At 42.3% G+C, this 16,991-nt stretch overlaps 1 protein-coding gene across 1 annotated transcript in view; it reads left to right on the forward strand.

Annotated features, from left to right (window-relative positions):
• The window catches only part of TTC21A (tetratricopeptide repeat domain 21A), a 50,134-nt gene that overhangs the window by 4,183 nt on the left and 28,960 nt on the right, over positions 1–16,991 (forward strand). The window contains exons 4-10 of the mRNA XM_054990966.1: positions 494–660; positions 9,611–9,733; positions 10,845–11,002; positions 12,756–12,840; positions 14,210–14,308; positions 14,618–14,813; positions 16,253–16,350. Of these exons, the coding sequence (XP_054846941.1) occupies positions 494–660; positions 9,611–9,733; positions 10,845–11,002; positions 12,756–12,840; positions 14,210–14,308; positions 14,618–14,813; positions 16,253–16,350 (926 nt within the window). The remainder of the gene's footprint in view (positions 1–493; positions 661–9,610; positions 9,734–10,844; positions 11,003–12,755; positions 12,841–14,209; positions 14,309–14,617; positions 14,814–16,252; positions 16,351–16,991) is intronic.

Below are 16,991 nucleotides of genomic sequence, written 5' to 3' on the forward strand. Positions count from 1 at the left end.
AATACGTATTTTCTGGGAGTTACATTAACAGTTAACGTGCAAATTGTTTTCTCCACCCATAATAACCTAAGGCTTCCCCCCCGCCCTGCATTCTGTGATGTCCAGCACAATCATTTTATAAAGTTTCTCCCCTTCCCCTCCAAAGGAGATCACATTGCCTCTCTGTGTGGATTCTCTCGTTTAATCATTGCTTATTTTTCATAGAATGTTCTTTAGCCAAGGATCACGGGTTTTTAAAATCATTTCAGTTTATTTTGAAGGAGCACATTTTGTGGATACATAAAGTGAACTGAAGAAAGGTTGGTGGAAAAATATTTCACTGCCTAAGTGGCACAGATCTCCCTGCATGTTTTTACCAGCTCTCCACTCACCTGCCTTCTAGCTGTTCTTAGTAGAGCTCAACAATAGCTCTGGAACTTCCTAGTTGGACTCACTTGTGAGATGTGCAAATAAGGCCTGAGAAACAAATGTATATCTTCCCTCTTACTTTCAGATTCCTCTGCTATTTCGGAGTTAGTTAACAAATTAAAGGAAATGGAAAAAACTGCTGGAAGCAATGCCTTGTATTACTCTGCAATGTTCCTGTGGCTAATTGAAAAGAATGAGAAGGCAAAGGAGCAAATTGACAGAATGCTGCAAATATCTAATGGTGCAGGAGAGGTAGATTCATTCCGGCTGTTGACATTAAGAAACCCACACCAGGATATTGTAATTTACTATAACTTACATAATTTACTGTAATTTACATATGGTTTTTGTCTCTTTACATAACAAGTAGAAAGTAAGCCAGCAGAGCATAGTCACTGTGATCCAGCAAGGGCGATCCATGCACAGACAGAACCTTCCTTAAATGTTACTGTCTGGATCAAGACCCAAGCCACAAAAAGAGAGCGTGCACTGTGATCCTGGTGTGTAAACATCACCAAACAGATGGTCAGCACTGTACATTCTGACAGTAATAATCACCTGTTTGTTTATGGAAGGTGACTGATTCCAGGCATCTCCTTTTACCTCTGCTTCTGCAACAGATGGTCAGTTCTGGCAAAGCTAACCATCTGTTCAGCTGAGGAAGTACTCATGCTCAGAGAGAGAAAATTTGTATGTGTATCTACAGCCTTTTAAACCAATACAAATGTATTGTTTTATGTAATGTGTTGTCTGTTCCCTGTGTAGCTTGACAAGAGACTGGTTATTTCATATCATTAGTCTTCTTTATTCATAATATTTGTATCTTACTCTCCTGCTGAAAATTCAGCCTCTAAGGTTGCTGTCTTAAAACATACATACTTGGAAATAAGTCCCAATATCTTTAATTGGACTTATGTCTCAGTATTCATGCTAAGGATTGCACTCTAAGTCTTCAAGGCCAGTTTAGAGACCAACTAGATTTCCAGGGCATGAGCTTTTGAGAGTTAAAGCTCATGTCATCAGATACAAATGTCAGAATGGCAGGCAGTAGCAGTAGATAGAGAGCCATGCCCTTTCCTCCAAGATGATAGAGCAAATTATGAACAAAAACAACTTTCTTCCAAAGTGAACTTCATGTTTTCATAGGACAGGAGAGAGAGTACTTCCCTCCTTCTAATCTAATCCAAAGCACGGGAAGAAAACAAACAAACAAATAAATAAATAAATCTCACTACCTTGATATATGTAGAGATGTGAGATTCCACTTGGGCAGGACTAAACAGTGTTTCAGAAGTCTGGGATGCTAGTTGTGTGTTTGCAGGAGGTCCTTGGGACCCAGAGTGTCCTTTTCTTGGCTAAGTAGGTAAAGCAGAGGGTACAATTCTAGCATGTCAAGCCAGAGGTCTAGAGATGTCCATAGATGTCAGGATGCACTCACTAAGGGAAACAGCAACACAGGCAGCCTATAAATCCTTTAGTCGTTAGAAACAATCGATAAGGTGGTCACATGGTAATCAGTATATTCTCTCATCAAGAAATATAGGATAGATAAGTTGTCTTCCCCAGAGACAACCTTTAGCAGGAGGATACTAATACACACCCTCTAGGTCTGGAAGCCGGACTACCCACCCTGGGGTACACTGCTCTTGTTTGTCCCAAAAGTAAGGACTGCCCCACTCCTAGGACCACCGGAGAATGGAAGATTTGTATTCACTTACCATGAAGCTTCCTTTCATGGTGGTCCAGGAATGGGGCAGTCCTGCCCACTTGAGTTTCTTGTAGGATTGAATGAAGAGTTAGGACGATAGTCTTCCTCCCAGTGGATTCAAGGGAGGGATCTTCCTATTAAAAAAAAAATTGAGGGGAGTTACTATTTTCCCTTCTGGTATCGTGATGGGGAGTCAGGGCTTGGGAACAGACTGGTGATTCCAGGGACAAGCCCCTCCCCTCCAGGATCAAAATCAGCTGACTGACCCTGCCTTCGGAGAGGCTCCTGCTCCTGCACCTGCATGGTGATATCACCCAGAAGTGAAATAAAATAAATAAATTAATCTCTGGGCATGACATGGCATTGAAAGCGGGATTCAGTAAGTTCTAGAAGGAGTCACGGATAGCTGAGGAAATTGGACAGGAGCAATCCTACATTTGGTGATGATTGTAGTAGAGATTCACAGAGGCAATCCTCCTGCCTGTTTTTCAGTTGAAGAATCCTCTCAAGGTGTCTTGTAGTGATTGCAACCTGAGAAGGCTTATTGAAGAGCATAACTCTTTGGCATCTCAGGCTCCAGGAACTTTCCAAATTTATGACTGTGTGCTGGGCCCATTTCAAATAATAGTTTTCTCATAGAAATCCTTGCAGATACTTGTGCTATTTTAATCACAAATAGAAGATTTTTAATCAAGTGATTACAATATACTATAAAAAAACCTCAAGAATAAAACACCTGGACCAGACGACTTGACAGCAACTAATTATAAATGCTTTGAAGAACTGAAATTTAAGCTTCCAATGGATCTGAAAAATATGCTATTAAATATCTTACCAAGCAATATTACAAAAATACAAAGTGAATTATTTAAGTATACGATGACGGTGGCAAGAGTAATATTTGCAGAAAACTGGAAGGCAGTGAAATGCCCAGACCTGAAAGAATGGAAGAATAAACTAAATGAATATGCAAAGATGACAAAATTAACATCTTTTATATATTGTAGACCAATTTCAGAATTTCAAGAAAAATGGAATTTAAAAAAAATTATGTGACTGAAAATCAAAAACTAAATTAAATTAACACAAGAATGATAGAAGGAAAGAGTTTGGTTTATAATTTATAATTAATAATGTTCATTGTCGTCCTTCTGTGCAGCCCCACATTGGGACTGCGCATGCGTGGGCCTGCTGAGGAGGGATTTTCCTAGCTTAAAATCTGTTAAGGGGGATGCTTGCCCGTTCTGTGCATGCACAGCCTCGTTCCTGCCAAAAACACAGTTGTTAGGGTGAGTGCCCCCAGATTCTCTCAGTTCTTTTTTCGCTGCCATCGAGAGAGGTTCTTTCTAGCGTAACGGTGTTCTTCAGTATTGCGGTCAGTGTTTCTTCTTCTAAAATGTCTCAATCTTCCCTGCTCAAAAAGTGCCAGCAATGTGGCACAATGATGACCCACACTGATGGTCACGATTTGTGCCTTTTATGCTTAGGGAAAGGGCATAATGTCCCTATGTGTAAACTATGCCAAAGTTTTACCCCGAGAGCTAGGGCTGACAGAGCCGCTCGCTTGAAGGCTGCCTTGTGGGAAAAAGTCCTTATTAAGCTCTGAAAAAGCACAAAAAAACACTGCCATGAAAGGACATTCTCCTCGGCCGCCACAAACACCAGCTTCTGAGCCTCTGGATCTGACCGCAACCCCAGTTCTGACCAAATCTCCATCTAAGATCTGCTCGGTAACCAGTGATTTGGCAAAGTCGAAATCTTCCGTTTCCAAGAAATGACACTTGTCAGATCCGTTAGAAGTTACTTGGGCTGCTTCAGATCCCCCTCCTAAGAAGGCAAAATCTAAGACCAAACACATGAAGCGTTTGGCTTCAAGTTCTCGGACTGAACATACTAGAGCTTCTTCACCTCCTGCCATTCTGGAAGAGGAGATTATAGAGCTGCTGCATACTCTGTTGCCCCCGAGGACCCCGTCCATTCACGGGGGTGATGATGTTTTCCCAACTGCTCTGTTGGCTTCAGAACAACTTCTCTCGCAGGTCTCAGAACCGTCCCAATCCTGTTCCGTACCTGCACAATGGCAACAGCCCTTCTCCCAACAACAGTTGTGTTCCATGCCCAGTCATCCTCGGCTGTCTTAATTAGTGGCGGAAGAGGTTCAGGCTCGTCATAGACATGGTTCCATGTCTGCTCCAACCAACCGAGAGGGCAAGAAATTGGATGCAGTTGGACATAAGATCTACTCCTCTGCCTCTCTGAATTTTAGAACAGCACACTTCCAAACTATTATGGGTTCATATAACCTATTTTTGTGGGAGCGCCTATCGACTTACCTTCAAGACCTACTGGCTGATAAACGTCCTCTTCTGAAAGCACTTCAAGCAGAAGTTTTCAAACTGGCCAAGCAGCAGATGATGGCCGGAAAGGTTGCTGTGAACTGTTCAGCTTGTTCCATGGCATCTTCCGTCATCCTCCATTGGCACGCATGACTATCCTCCACAGGTCTACCTTTAAATAATTAGGCCAAGACTGAGGACTTTCCGTTTGAGGGCTCCCTTCTCTTTTCGGAGAAGACGGATGACTCATTGTCGCAAATGAAGAATCACCAAACAGCTAAATCTCTTGGTGTTATTGCCTCACAGCAATCTTACAGCTCTCGGAGTCGCTTCCACAAGCCTCAGTCTTACCAACAGTCATATCCACCACAATCACCCAAAGCTTTGACCCAATGGTAGGAGTCTATGTTCTGACTAGACCCGGGTCCGGCCTCCATTTTTGGACAGACTGTGGCGTTATGCTGCTGTTTGGGAGTCCATCACTAGCAACTCTTGGGTTATTTCTAGAATGGTTAATGGTTACCAGTTATTGTTTAATAATGTTCCCCCAGTTACTCTGCCCCCTGTTGTATCTTTACCTTGTTCTGGTGTTCTGCAGTTTAATGTTTCTGATCTGTTAAAGAAGGGTGCTGTCCACAAAGCTGATTTACAGACCTCGCCTTATGGTTTTTATTCAAGGTATTTTCTGGTTGATAAAAAAGATGATGGATCTAGACTAATCCTAGATTTGAGAGGCCTGAACAAGTTTCTAAAGATGCAGAAGTTCATCCAACTGCATAAGGTCATCCAACTCTTAGAAGTCAAAGTTTGGTTTGCCATTATCGACTTGAAAGATGCGTACTTCCATATCTCCGTTCATGAGGGTCATAGGAAGTATCTTCGCTTCATGTATAATGATGAAGCTTTTGAGTATACTGTTTTGCTCTTTGGCTTAGCCTCGGCCCTCCATGTTTTCACAAAGTATATAGCGGCCGTTGTGGCCTTCCTTTGCTTTAAGGACTGTGTGGTTTATCTGTATCTTGATGACTGACTTCTTGTAGGACCCACAATGGAGACACTTTGTGATCACATAAATTTAGTTGTCCTACAGCATCTCACTTGGGTTTGCTAATAAATTGGGGAAAATCCATTTTGACACCTTTCAGGTCCATCCAGTTCATCGGCGTGCAATTAGATTCACTGCAAGGCAGGGCTTTCCTACCATCTGACAGAAGATTACGATTACATACCTTAGCGTGGTTCTTTCTTTTGAGCTGGTACCAGTCTGCCCTCATGATTCAGACACTTCTTGGTCTTATGGCCTCCGCTACTGCTGTCGTGTTTTTTGCACGTTTATGCATGAAGCCACTGTAGAACCTTTCCTATCAGGGTGTGGGGGGAAGGCATAGAACAGGCCAGGAGACCATGGGATCTGAAATGCATCCCCCAGTGACATGGGATCCATTCCTGCTCTGGAACAAGTACAACCCTCAAACAATGAGTCAACATACACGATTCTGTATTCCCAGGGGTATAGTTCGCTCCTTGGTTTGGTGGACAGTCCCTGATAATTTATCCAGAGGCTGTGAGTTTAGCATTTTCTGTGCTGAGGTTTCTATCTCCACTGATTCCTACTCATTGGGTTGGGGTGGTTCTTGTGATACGCTTAATGTTCAAGGTACCTGGTCTCCTGGGGAGTCTGATTTGCACATCAGTGTCCTAGAGCTTTGAGTGATCTGTTACTCCCTTGCTTCTTTTGCAGGTGTTCTGCACAATAAACAAGTTCAGATCCTCATGGGCAATACCATGGCGTTATACTACCTGAACAAGCAAGGGGGAACGGCATCGCTCAAGCTTTGTACAGAAGCCATAGCTCTCTGGTCATACTCAGCAATATCCACCTGCAAGCTCTTCATATAGCTGGGTCGGCAAATGCCAAAGTGAACATCTTGAGCAGGGTGTTCCTACTGCAACACGAGGGGTCCATACAGGACAAGTACCTCCAACCTGTTTTCAACCAGTGAGGGTTTCCAGCTATGGACCTCTTTGCCACGAGGTCCAACAGGAAGGCCCACAAATTTTGTTCCAGAGCAGGAATGAATCCCGTGTCAGATCCCATGGTCTCCTGGCCTGTTCTATGCCTTCCCCCCACACCCTGACAGGAAAGGTTCTTTGCAGGATTCGAGCCTTCAGGTGCCACTGCATTCTAGTCACTTCCGGCCATGCCAGGAGTGGTTTCTGCTCCTCAAGTCCATGACCGAAGGTTGTTTCTTTCATCTTCACTTGCTCCCAGAACTGTTGATCAGATGGAAGGTTTGGCATCACGATATCACTGTCCTAAATTTGATGGCATGACTTCTTTATCCCCCGGATTAGGTTTTTCAGAAGAAGTGGCTCGAATTCTCCTGAACGCTCAGAAGCTGTCTGCTAGAGTTTCCTATGCACAAAAATGGAATCGTTTCTTTCATTGGTTGGGACCTACTGGTCTCTCCCCTTTTTCCTGTCCACTACCTCATGTCCTAGAATATTTGTTGGACCTGCACAAAAAAGGGTTGTCTATAAATAGTGTCAAGGCGCATTTGTCAGCTATCTCCACTTTCCATGAGCGGATTGATGGGAAAACGGTTTTTCAGACAATGTTTCCAGACAGTTCCTTAAGGGGTTATTCAAAACCTTTCTGCCTAGGGTTCTGCCTGTCCCACAGTGGAGTTTGCCCGTAGTGCTCTCATAACTAGACATGGGCCCGAACCAAAAAAAAAAAAAAGAACCACGTGATTCATGGTTCGTAGCATTCCACGAACCACGAACTAATGACCTTTTCCCAGTTCGTGGCATTTCAACTGCCCCCCACCGGCTGCTGAAGCCGGTGGGGGGCGTTTGAAACAGACAGCCGCTTTCTCCTGCTGCCTGGGCAGCAAGAGAATGGGGCTGTCAGTTTCACAGACCCTGCACCGATTTCAGCCCATCAGCTGACCCCAGCGTAGGGTCTGTGAAACTGACAGCCTCTTTCTCCTGCTGCCCGGGCTGTCAGTTTTACAGACCCCGCACTGGTTCCAGCGTGGGGTCTGTGAACCTGACAGCCCAGGCAGCAGGAAAAGAGGCTGTCAGTTTCACAGACCCTGTGGCTGAACCCAGTGCAGGGTCTGTAAAACTGACAGCCCCTTTCTCCTGCTGCCCAGGCTGTCAGTTTTACAGACCCCCGCACCGGTTCCAGTGTGGGGTCTGTGAACCTGACAGCCCGGGCAGCAGGAAAAGAGGCTGTCAGTTTCACAGACTCCGCGGCTGAACCCAGCGCAGGGGTCTGTGAAACTGACAGCCTTTTTTTCCTGCTCATCAAGAGAAACTGACAGCCTCTTTCTTCTGTTGCTAGAGCAGCAGAAGAAAGGGGATATCAGTTTCACAGACCCCGCGCTGGGTTCAGCCAATGGGCTGAAACCGACGCAGGGTCTGTAAAACTCTGATCTGGCCATGGAACAGTTGGAAAAAGTAATTTGTTCCGTAAAAATGTGGTCCCACGGAACACATGTTTCTCTGCAAACAAACCAGCTGTTCCGTCTGGAATTTTGTTCCATGGTTCGTTTCGTGTCCATCTCTACTTGCAACTCATGTTGCCTCTATTTGAGCCCTTGGCTTCTTGCCAGTTATCTTTGTCAACTACGAAGGTGGCATTTTTAGTTGCTGTCACCTCATCTAGACGCGTGGAGGAACTTACTGCCCTGTGAATTGATTCTCCGTTTTTGCAATTTTTCCCTGATAAGGTCATATTATACATTAGCATTGAATTCCTGCCTGAAGTGGTATCTAAATTTCACTTACAGCAAAAGGTAGTGTTGCCTGTCTTCTTCCCTAATCCTACTGACTCTGCAGAAAAAGCACTACATACATTAGATCTTAAACTGTCTTTATTGTACTATTTGCATAGAACAAAGGGTATCAAGAAATCTGCATCCTTGTTTATCTGTTATGCTGGTGCATGAAAAGGGTTTGCAGGTTCCTCTCAGTCCTTGTCTAGATGGATTGTTTCCACTATTAAACTGTTACCGAAAATCTGGTTTGGAATGTCCATTTCTGGTTAAAGCCAGAAATGGACACGAGCTCAGGCTGCTTCAGTTGCATTTCTTTGGGGTGTTCCTCTTAAGGACGTCTGTCAAGCTGCAACCTGGTCTTCTCCCGATACATTCTCAGCAGTTGGAACGGCTGTACTTCACTCACTCTTTGGCTGAGGACTCACACCCACCTCCATTGGTGAGTAGCTCGCTATACTCCCAATGTGGGGCTGCACAGGACTATGACAAAAAACAGTGTTGCACTTACCTGTAAGTGTTGTTCGTCGAGTAGCTTTTGTGCAGACACACATTCCCTCCCTCCTGCCCCGCTGTGAGTGTTATTTAACTGTCTGTCTCTCTGGCGGCTCAGGAGAACTGAGGGAATCTGGGGGTGCTCACCCTAATGACCACGTTTTTGGTGGGAACAAGGCTGCGCATGCGCAGAACGGGCGAACACCCCTCCCCCCATTTTAAGCTAGGAAAATCTCTCTGCAGCAGGCCTGCACGTGCACAGTCCCAATGTGTGTCTGCACAGAAGATACTCAATGAACAACAGTTACAGGTAAGTGCAACACTTTTTTTTATAATAAAATGTTTGTTAATAAAATGTTACTAGACAAGAAGACAGATTGAAAAGATAGAATAAAGATATTTAAATAGAAGTGAAATATTAAAAGTAAATTCAATTTCCACATAAATGTATGATACTGAGTATAAATTACTATAGTTTCTATTTTACATTCGTATGTTTCTAAATTGAAATAAAATACATATAAAGGGGAAAAAAGAATCACAAACTAACAGTGATGCTGAAGCTTGTGTGTGTGTGTTTCTCCTTGAATATGGGGCATGTTCAAAACATCCACATGGTTTTTCCTTTTCCTCATTCCACTAATAGAGGGAGGCTTGGCTAAAATAAAATCCCTTAGACAATTTGACTTAGAAATGCTCCTTGTTCTTTTGATCTGATTTTATTAAAAGACTTTAAATATATCCTAAAGTTCTAATTGCATTTAACTTTTATACATTTATAACGAAGTTGTGTGTAAAGTGTGAAACTAACATTGCATCACACACTCATGCTATCATTACACATTTGTATTATGGGCGATCTGTTTTTTAAATCACTGCAGGGGCTGATTTTAAAAGGATGGATATATGTTACAGCTGACAAACAGTATGCTGTTAAGAAGTCTATCAAATTCTTGGATGAAGGGATTCAAGACAATACAAATCTACTTGGGATGATGGGAAAGGTAGATGGATTATTTTCCTTTTGGTTTTCTTAGAAATGTATTGTGCTTTTTTTATTCATTCTAGAGACAAGATGATGCCCATGGTGTTAGGACAAGGAAGACACGCAGAGGTTTTCCAAGTCAGAGCCCAAGCAACATATAGGCTGCTCCTCTGAGGGCTTAGACTCATGGAAGCCCATTGAAATAAATAAGCATATATGTATCTAACTCTGTACAAGATATGGTTACCTACATCCAAAATATCTAAATTCAGTAAATACAATTAATGTTTTGAGATATTTGATTGTTTAGTCAAAGATCAACATTTGATTATTTGTTAATATCAGAAGTGATAGAGCTCAACCAGGGAGTGATAACAGCTCCTGCCATCTCCACACTTAAAAAAAGACTGTTCCTTCCTGCAGCCACATAGCAGTTAAACAATAAATGACTGTTAAAAAATAAGGGAGAGCCCAAATGTCCTCAGAACTCCACTGGGGTGGGGTGGGGGGAGAAGGGCTCCTCCATGCCTCCTCAATCTGTTTTCCAAAAGAGTGAGCGAGCAGAGGGTAAGTACCTGCATTTTTGCTGCGCCCCGTAGAGTATTCTGTGCATGTGGAGCAGTAAAAACAGGGAAATCCCCTCCCCCCATGCTATTTTGATACTAGAAATTCCACTTTAAAAACTTGCATGTCTAGAGAGACCCTGAGATGTCACTCCATTATGGATTGGCTAGATTAATGGGCAAGCTCATCTATCTTGGCTGGACTTCAGTTTAATTTGAATTTGTTCTGCAAATTTAGTTTTCACACCCTATATATCATTGCTAGTTTGGGGAATTGTACTGAAGCATACAACTTTCATGTTATCTTTTGTTTGAGAGAGAATGTTGATTAATATAACTTGGAAAAGTCATAGGGCTTCTAAGTCTTAGGACTTTTAGGGCACTGAAGCTTTAAGGAAAGGACACCGTCACCAAATTCATATTATTGAGTGTAGCAAGATAGTTTCAACAGAGGCAGGTGTGTGGAGCAATTGTGTATATCAGGACGCGGTTACATAGGCATCTTTTACAAATGCCATAATCATCTTTCTTCCTTTTCCCCCTTCCCTCTCCCCCCTTTCTCCATAGGCAACATATTTCACAGCACAACAGAATTATTCGGGCGCTCTGGAAATAATTAGCCAGCTAGTGGTTAGTTTTCCTTTTTGTATACCAGTCCTTGTCACCAAGATGAGATTACATTTAGCACTTCAAGACTGGGAGCAAAGTATAGAAGAAAGTAAAAGGTAGGGGATGATTTTATATTATAGAAGAAATAGAAAATGTCATATCCCTATAAGAGCCCTGTGACGCAGAGTGGTAAGCTACAATACTGCAGCCCAAGCTCTGCTCATGACCTGAATTCAATCCTGGCGGAAGCTGGGTTCAGGTAACTAGCTCAAGGTTGACTCAGCCTTCCATCCTTCTGAGGTCAGTAAAACGAGTACCCAGTTTCCTGAGGGTAAAGTGTTTGCCGTTGCCCCCAGTGGGAGGGCAACGGCAAACCACCCTGTAAAAAGTCTGCCAAGAAAACGTCATGATGCAATGTCCCCCCGTGGGTCAATAATGACTCGGTGCTTGCACAGGGTACTACCTTTTCCATACCATATCCCTATAAAGTGGTTGCTGAAATTGTAACAGTACAACAGTCCAGAAATTCCACCCTGCTCCCCCAAATTGTCTCCCTCCAGGACTTTCTATGGTATGCTATACTATGCTAAGAAGACTGAGGGGAGGGGCATCAGTGATGACTTAACATTACTATAAAGAAATAGGCTTGCTTGGCCAGAGTCTGGGTAAGTGAGGCCACTGTGGGAAACTTGATTTGCAGCACAGGCGCTGCTGCTGAGGCCTCCAAGGCAAGGCCGAGGGGTCCAAGTAATTAAGCTTATCTGACGCAGCTGTGGTTCCCAGGAGAAAATAGTATGGGCTCATGGTAAAGCTGCGTGGACTTAGTGTAACTGCAGAGTGCCAATCTCACAGGCAATTGCATGAAGCTTATTGGTTAGTGAGATCTCCCTAAGTTGCTAAGCAATTGGGAATAAATTGGGAAAGTTGCTTGTAGTTTTTCTCAGTCTGTTTGTATTTTGTTTGGGATCTCTTTGAGGTCTCTTATGGCCTTCCTTAGTTCTAGGTGTCCTTTCACCCTTAGACTATATCTTTGACTTGATGCCTTGGACCTAGAAACTCTTATTTTGACTAACAAACCTATATTACACCTACAAGTTACCATCATGGCTTAGAACTGCAAGAGACTCTGCCTGATATGTATAGTGTTAGTGTTAGTTTAGTTAGATCTTTATTATTTTAGCTGTCCCTTTGCACTCTTGCCAAAATATAACTCTTTAATGCATATTTATAATAAACAGAATGTTTATAACTTTGTGGTCTTTCTTTGATCCTTGGCTTCAACCTAAACTAATGCCCTGACTGGTTTGGTCTAGCTACCCTTGTAACTTTCATGGAAACTCAGTAGGGCAGAGGGGCATGGATTCCTCACTTGGCAGGGCTGACTGTCATTTAATGTCTAGTAAAACTAGAGGCTTGTTTTTCCCAGTTTCTCTGCTGGGGCTTTTTGAGGAGAAATGGTGACGGTATTACCAATGCTTTGTGTAGAGGTGTTCTTTTAGGATTGGGACTTTACTCCCCAATTCTACTGATTCCCCCCAGAGCAGTGGGTTTTGTGTTCTTTATACAAGGAAAACTTGAAAGTGATGTCACACCTCTTTAGAGAGATAATTCCTTGAGAGGACTAATGTCACTTATGTGGAAAACTGATGTCACGTGCTGGTTTTACCATAGAATATTCAGAGATTCCTAGAGAGCTGTGACATGTTGCCAACAGCCATTTTTTTTCTCAAGGAGCTGGGGGCAGGAGATTGTAACTGCTACATCCTAATATCTGTAAAGACCTAGGCCGCTATAGCAAATCTCTGGGTTAACTTCTTGAGCATCAATTGATTTTGTGCTTTAATATTTTTTATAATATTACTGTTTAAGAATCCTGTTCAAAGATTCCCATGATATTGATGCACTCCAAAATACTGTTGTATATCATCTCACTGTGACTGGGAATATAGTTTTGGTGAGTATTAATACATTGGCTAACATTTTAAACCTAAGTTTCATATCCTGGGCTTTTAAGATGATAATATTCAGGTATTCTTTACAAACAGTGGTGTGATGAGTACCTGACCATTGGTGAGGTTCACAGTGTGAGTATATCTTTTACAAAGAACATACATACTTTGCAATATGTTTAGAGATGTAAAATTTCTGGAAATATTGAAGCCATGGGGGGAATCCCCCCTCCTCTGTTTTTATTTTAGAAAAGTTGAAATATATGCAGTACTTACTTGCATCGGTAGGGAAAGGGACTATACGCTACTCTGTTGAATACTAGGGAGTTTTCCACATAGCTAATCATACCATGTAAATTAGTTATGCTTTGTTGCAGAATGATTTCATCTCTGTGCTTGGTTTTATGCTTGTTTTTCAAATTTTCTGCTTCCCGACATTGTATCTCTTTCACTGAATGACCTAACTGTTGTTCATTATTGTACTTTGCTCAGTGACATCCTAGCTGTTGATTATATTGTGTTTTCACTTGCACTGTGTAATCCCCCTTGGATCTCAGTGAGAAAGGCGGACTATAAATCCTATTATATAAAAGGCTAACTGTATTTAAAACAACTTACTTCCTGGTGTGCCACCAGAGAACACTGCTGTGGAGAGAAGCCCAGATGAGGCAGCCAGACCCCCAGAGAGCGTGCCACGGCGGGAAGCCCAGCGGGATGCTTGCTTTGTGCATCAGAATATTCCAGCCTGGATCCAACCAGTTTTTCTGCTGGTGAAAGAGGGTGACCTTTTGCCCACTAAAGAGATTGTGCTTTATTAATCCTTTATTAAGTATTTCCCTTTGTCAGTAAAGAAGTAGAACAGTAAAGACACCATGGAGAAAAATATAAGAAAATAAAATGTCAATTTCCACCCTGCCTTTCAGTGGAGTTAGAAGTGAAAATGATCCCAATATCCTCAGGGCATACACTGCAATTTACAATATAGTAATCAGATCTCAGAAGCTAAGCAGGGTTGGCCTTGGTTAGTAATTGAATGGGAGACCTCCACAAATACCAGGGTTGCAGAGGCAGGCAATGGCAAACCACTTCTGTTATTCTCTTGCATGAAAACCCTGCCAGGGGTTGCCATAAGTCAGCTGTGACTTGAGGACACTCTCTACCACCACAAGTGATGCAGGTATGAAACACCACAAGGCAATTTACTTTGAGGAATTCAGAGTTACAGAAGGTTGCAAACAAAGGTTATCCTTCCCCCTCCACTTTCTCTGGATTGATTTGAAACTACTAACAAAATCACATTATGAAATGCCAGAGGAATCAGATCTGAGAAATGGAAGTCTTTCTGATTTTGAAATAATATTCTTTTTAATGCAGGCACTGCAACAACTCAAAGAGCTTATCAGTGCTTTGGAGCTAAAAGAACCCCAAAGATCAGAACTTCACCTTAAAAAAATCCTTGTGGTCAGTAGGCTGGTAAGGTCATATTAATCTTAGTAGTTAATATGAATAATCTTTCTAAATTGCCACTTGTTCTTATTTTATATCCTTGATGCCTTTTCCATTTGAAATGTTATGCTTCTCACACCCAAAAGAAATTTGTTAGTTTGTATCATGGTGAAAAAAAATTCTTGCTTTCAAGCTGATTTCACACATGCTATTTTTAGTTGGTTTTTATAGATTTTTTAAGTACATTTTTGAGATTTATACTCTGCTCTGTGGCTCAAATACATGTTTCAAAAATACGTCTTATCAGTATATTTCTTTAAACTGTGTTTCATTTAGTCTGGGAAGAATCAAGAAATCCTGAAGGAAGTGTATGCATTTATTAAAAACTCCTGTCGCAGACTAACATGCACTGATGCCCGTTTTGCAAACGAACTAGGATATCAACTGATCCTTCAAGGGAAATGGAAAGATGCTCTTGAATGGTATAACAAAGCTGCAGAGATAGAAGAAAACACTATAGAATCACTAACAGGTAAGTTATTAACTATTTCTTCATTAAAACCAGTTCTTGTCTTTAGTAGTTTAACCGTCCTCAAGTCATTTTCAGGCCAAGTTTATACTGGCTGTGGTTCATCTTAATATGATGGAGGGGGCGGGACTTCTACCGTGCATAGAATGTAACATCTATGGGCAGAATTCCCTGCAAACAACTATCTGCACAACTTAGTACTATTTATTTGTTTAGAAAATTAATGTGCTTCCTCTCCAAAGACCTGCTCGAGGTGCCTGACAAAGTAAAACATTACTATGAAATCATAAAAACAGCAACCATAATATGATAAATATTAAAAGAAGCTGTAAAAACAAGTGAGGAATCTGCCAGGAGGCATAACTATATCATAAAAACAAAATTTGGCAGCTTGTAATGGTATTCATTAAACAGCTCTCAGGCTAGAAGCAGATCATAAAAACAGCTTTAAAAGATAGAACTGTTCAGTTGAGCTTTGGTAAAGAGAAATGTTTTGGTCTAGCGCTTAAGGACAGTAAATTAAGTATTAAGGGAACCTCAAGGCTGATTTGTATGACTCTTTCCTTTTTAAAAAGGGGTAGAAATTGCACCCGTCAGTGCTTTCCTGTACATGTAGCCTTACATGAGGAGACCTAATATCAAACATTATACCATATGCATTCTAATGAGAGAGGGGAGCGCTCATACACTTCCACAATGCAAAGAGGACCCATAGCTCAGGAAAGTATATGATATGGGTAGTAGATATTCTTGTAGCAGTATCTCTTGAGAAGCTTCTCGTTTTATAACCTAAAGAAAAGCAGAAATATGAGAACAATATTTCCTGAATGCCTCAGAATGTGTAAAAAGATATCTTATGCATCTTCCTCACAGTAAGATGCAAGCTTGTGGAAATTATGCATCTCCCTACTTGTACTGAAAATGGCCCTTTCTTCATCAACTCCCTCCCCATATTAAGATTTCCACTTGAAAGACTCATAATGTAATTCACATCAAGCCTTGACTCCCCCCACCCCTCTTCTACAATCTAGATTTCCAAGTATAATTTCTCTTCACCTATTCATTTGACAAAGTGGGCTGTGACTCAAGAAAGCTCATATTGAAATAAATATTGTTAGTTTTTCGGATGCCACTGGACTTTGGTTTTATTTTGCTACGACAGACTGACAGCACTGCCCCCTTTGCAATCACTTCTATTCATACAGAACTCATCAACAACCTATGGTAATTGCTACCAAGCTGTATTTCATTGGAAATGGCAGTCCTTATGGGATGTTGGGCAGCTCCGTTGTGAGTTGCTACAGTTAAAGTGTCTTTACATCTAGGCAACTCTGTATCACAAATCAGGGCAGCACACAGTTCAGCTCTGGGCTCAGAACATGTGGTTATAACGCAAAATACATTTTAGCTTTTTAATGAAAATGTTATTTATTGCTTCACAGGTGTTGTCTGGTGCTCAGTGCTGGGAGGAAAGCTAGAGGAAGCAGCAGAACAGTTGGTGTTCCTAAAGGAAGTTCAGCAATCAACTGGAAAATCTGCAGTGAGATTTCTTTGATTTTTGTGTGTCCACTGTTGTGGCAGAACAGCTCACTGACCTGTGAGCTCTGCCCCTTCTTGCCCTCTGGAGTGTCTGGGATTAACCAGTGGCAGTCCAAGCCTCTGCCTGGCATGTGCTTCCTGGTTGGTGCCCCACCTGTCTCTCAGTGGGGCTTTTGCTCCTTCTCTCTTGTACCTGCTGCCACCACTTGGCCTTTGTGGGAACTGCCTACAGGGAGGGTAAGGGTTCCTAGAGATGTAGGTGAATGCCTCCCAAATCCTGATCACTGCATGTTTCTTCGGATGGCTGTCACTGCTACCTCTTCCACAGCAGTTTCCAGCCCAATAATGCTTCCCGGGCTCTGAAAATTTCCAGAAGGTCAACAGGTATCAGACTCTGCAATGAATCCAACCAAGGGAAGCCACCTGGCCCGATAACCCCCGGCCACCTAAGGTCAAGGGATGTTTTGTGCTGCTTCCATTCTGTAGATGGAAGTAGCAGTGCACAGGGTGGAGGAATGTGGGGGTGGCATCTGCATGACCCATCCCCACGCATGCACATTATAATGATTCAAAAACTTCTAGAGCTAGTTTTTTGGCGGGAAATTCCCTCTCCGAAAATACAGCCTTGGATTATGCAGTGCA

The sequence above is a fragment of the Eublepharis macularius genome, chromosome 11 (genome assembly GCF_028583425.1).
Source record: "Eublepharis macularius isolate TG4126 chromosome 11, MPM_Emac_v1.0, whole genome shotgun sequence".
Classification (NCBI taxonomy): Eukaryota; Metazoa; Chordata; class Lepidosauria; order Squamata; family Eublepharidae; genus Eublepharis; species Eublepharis macularius.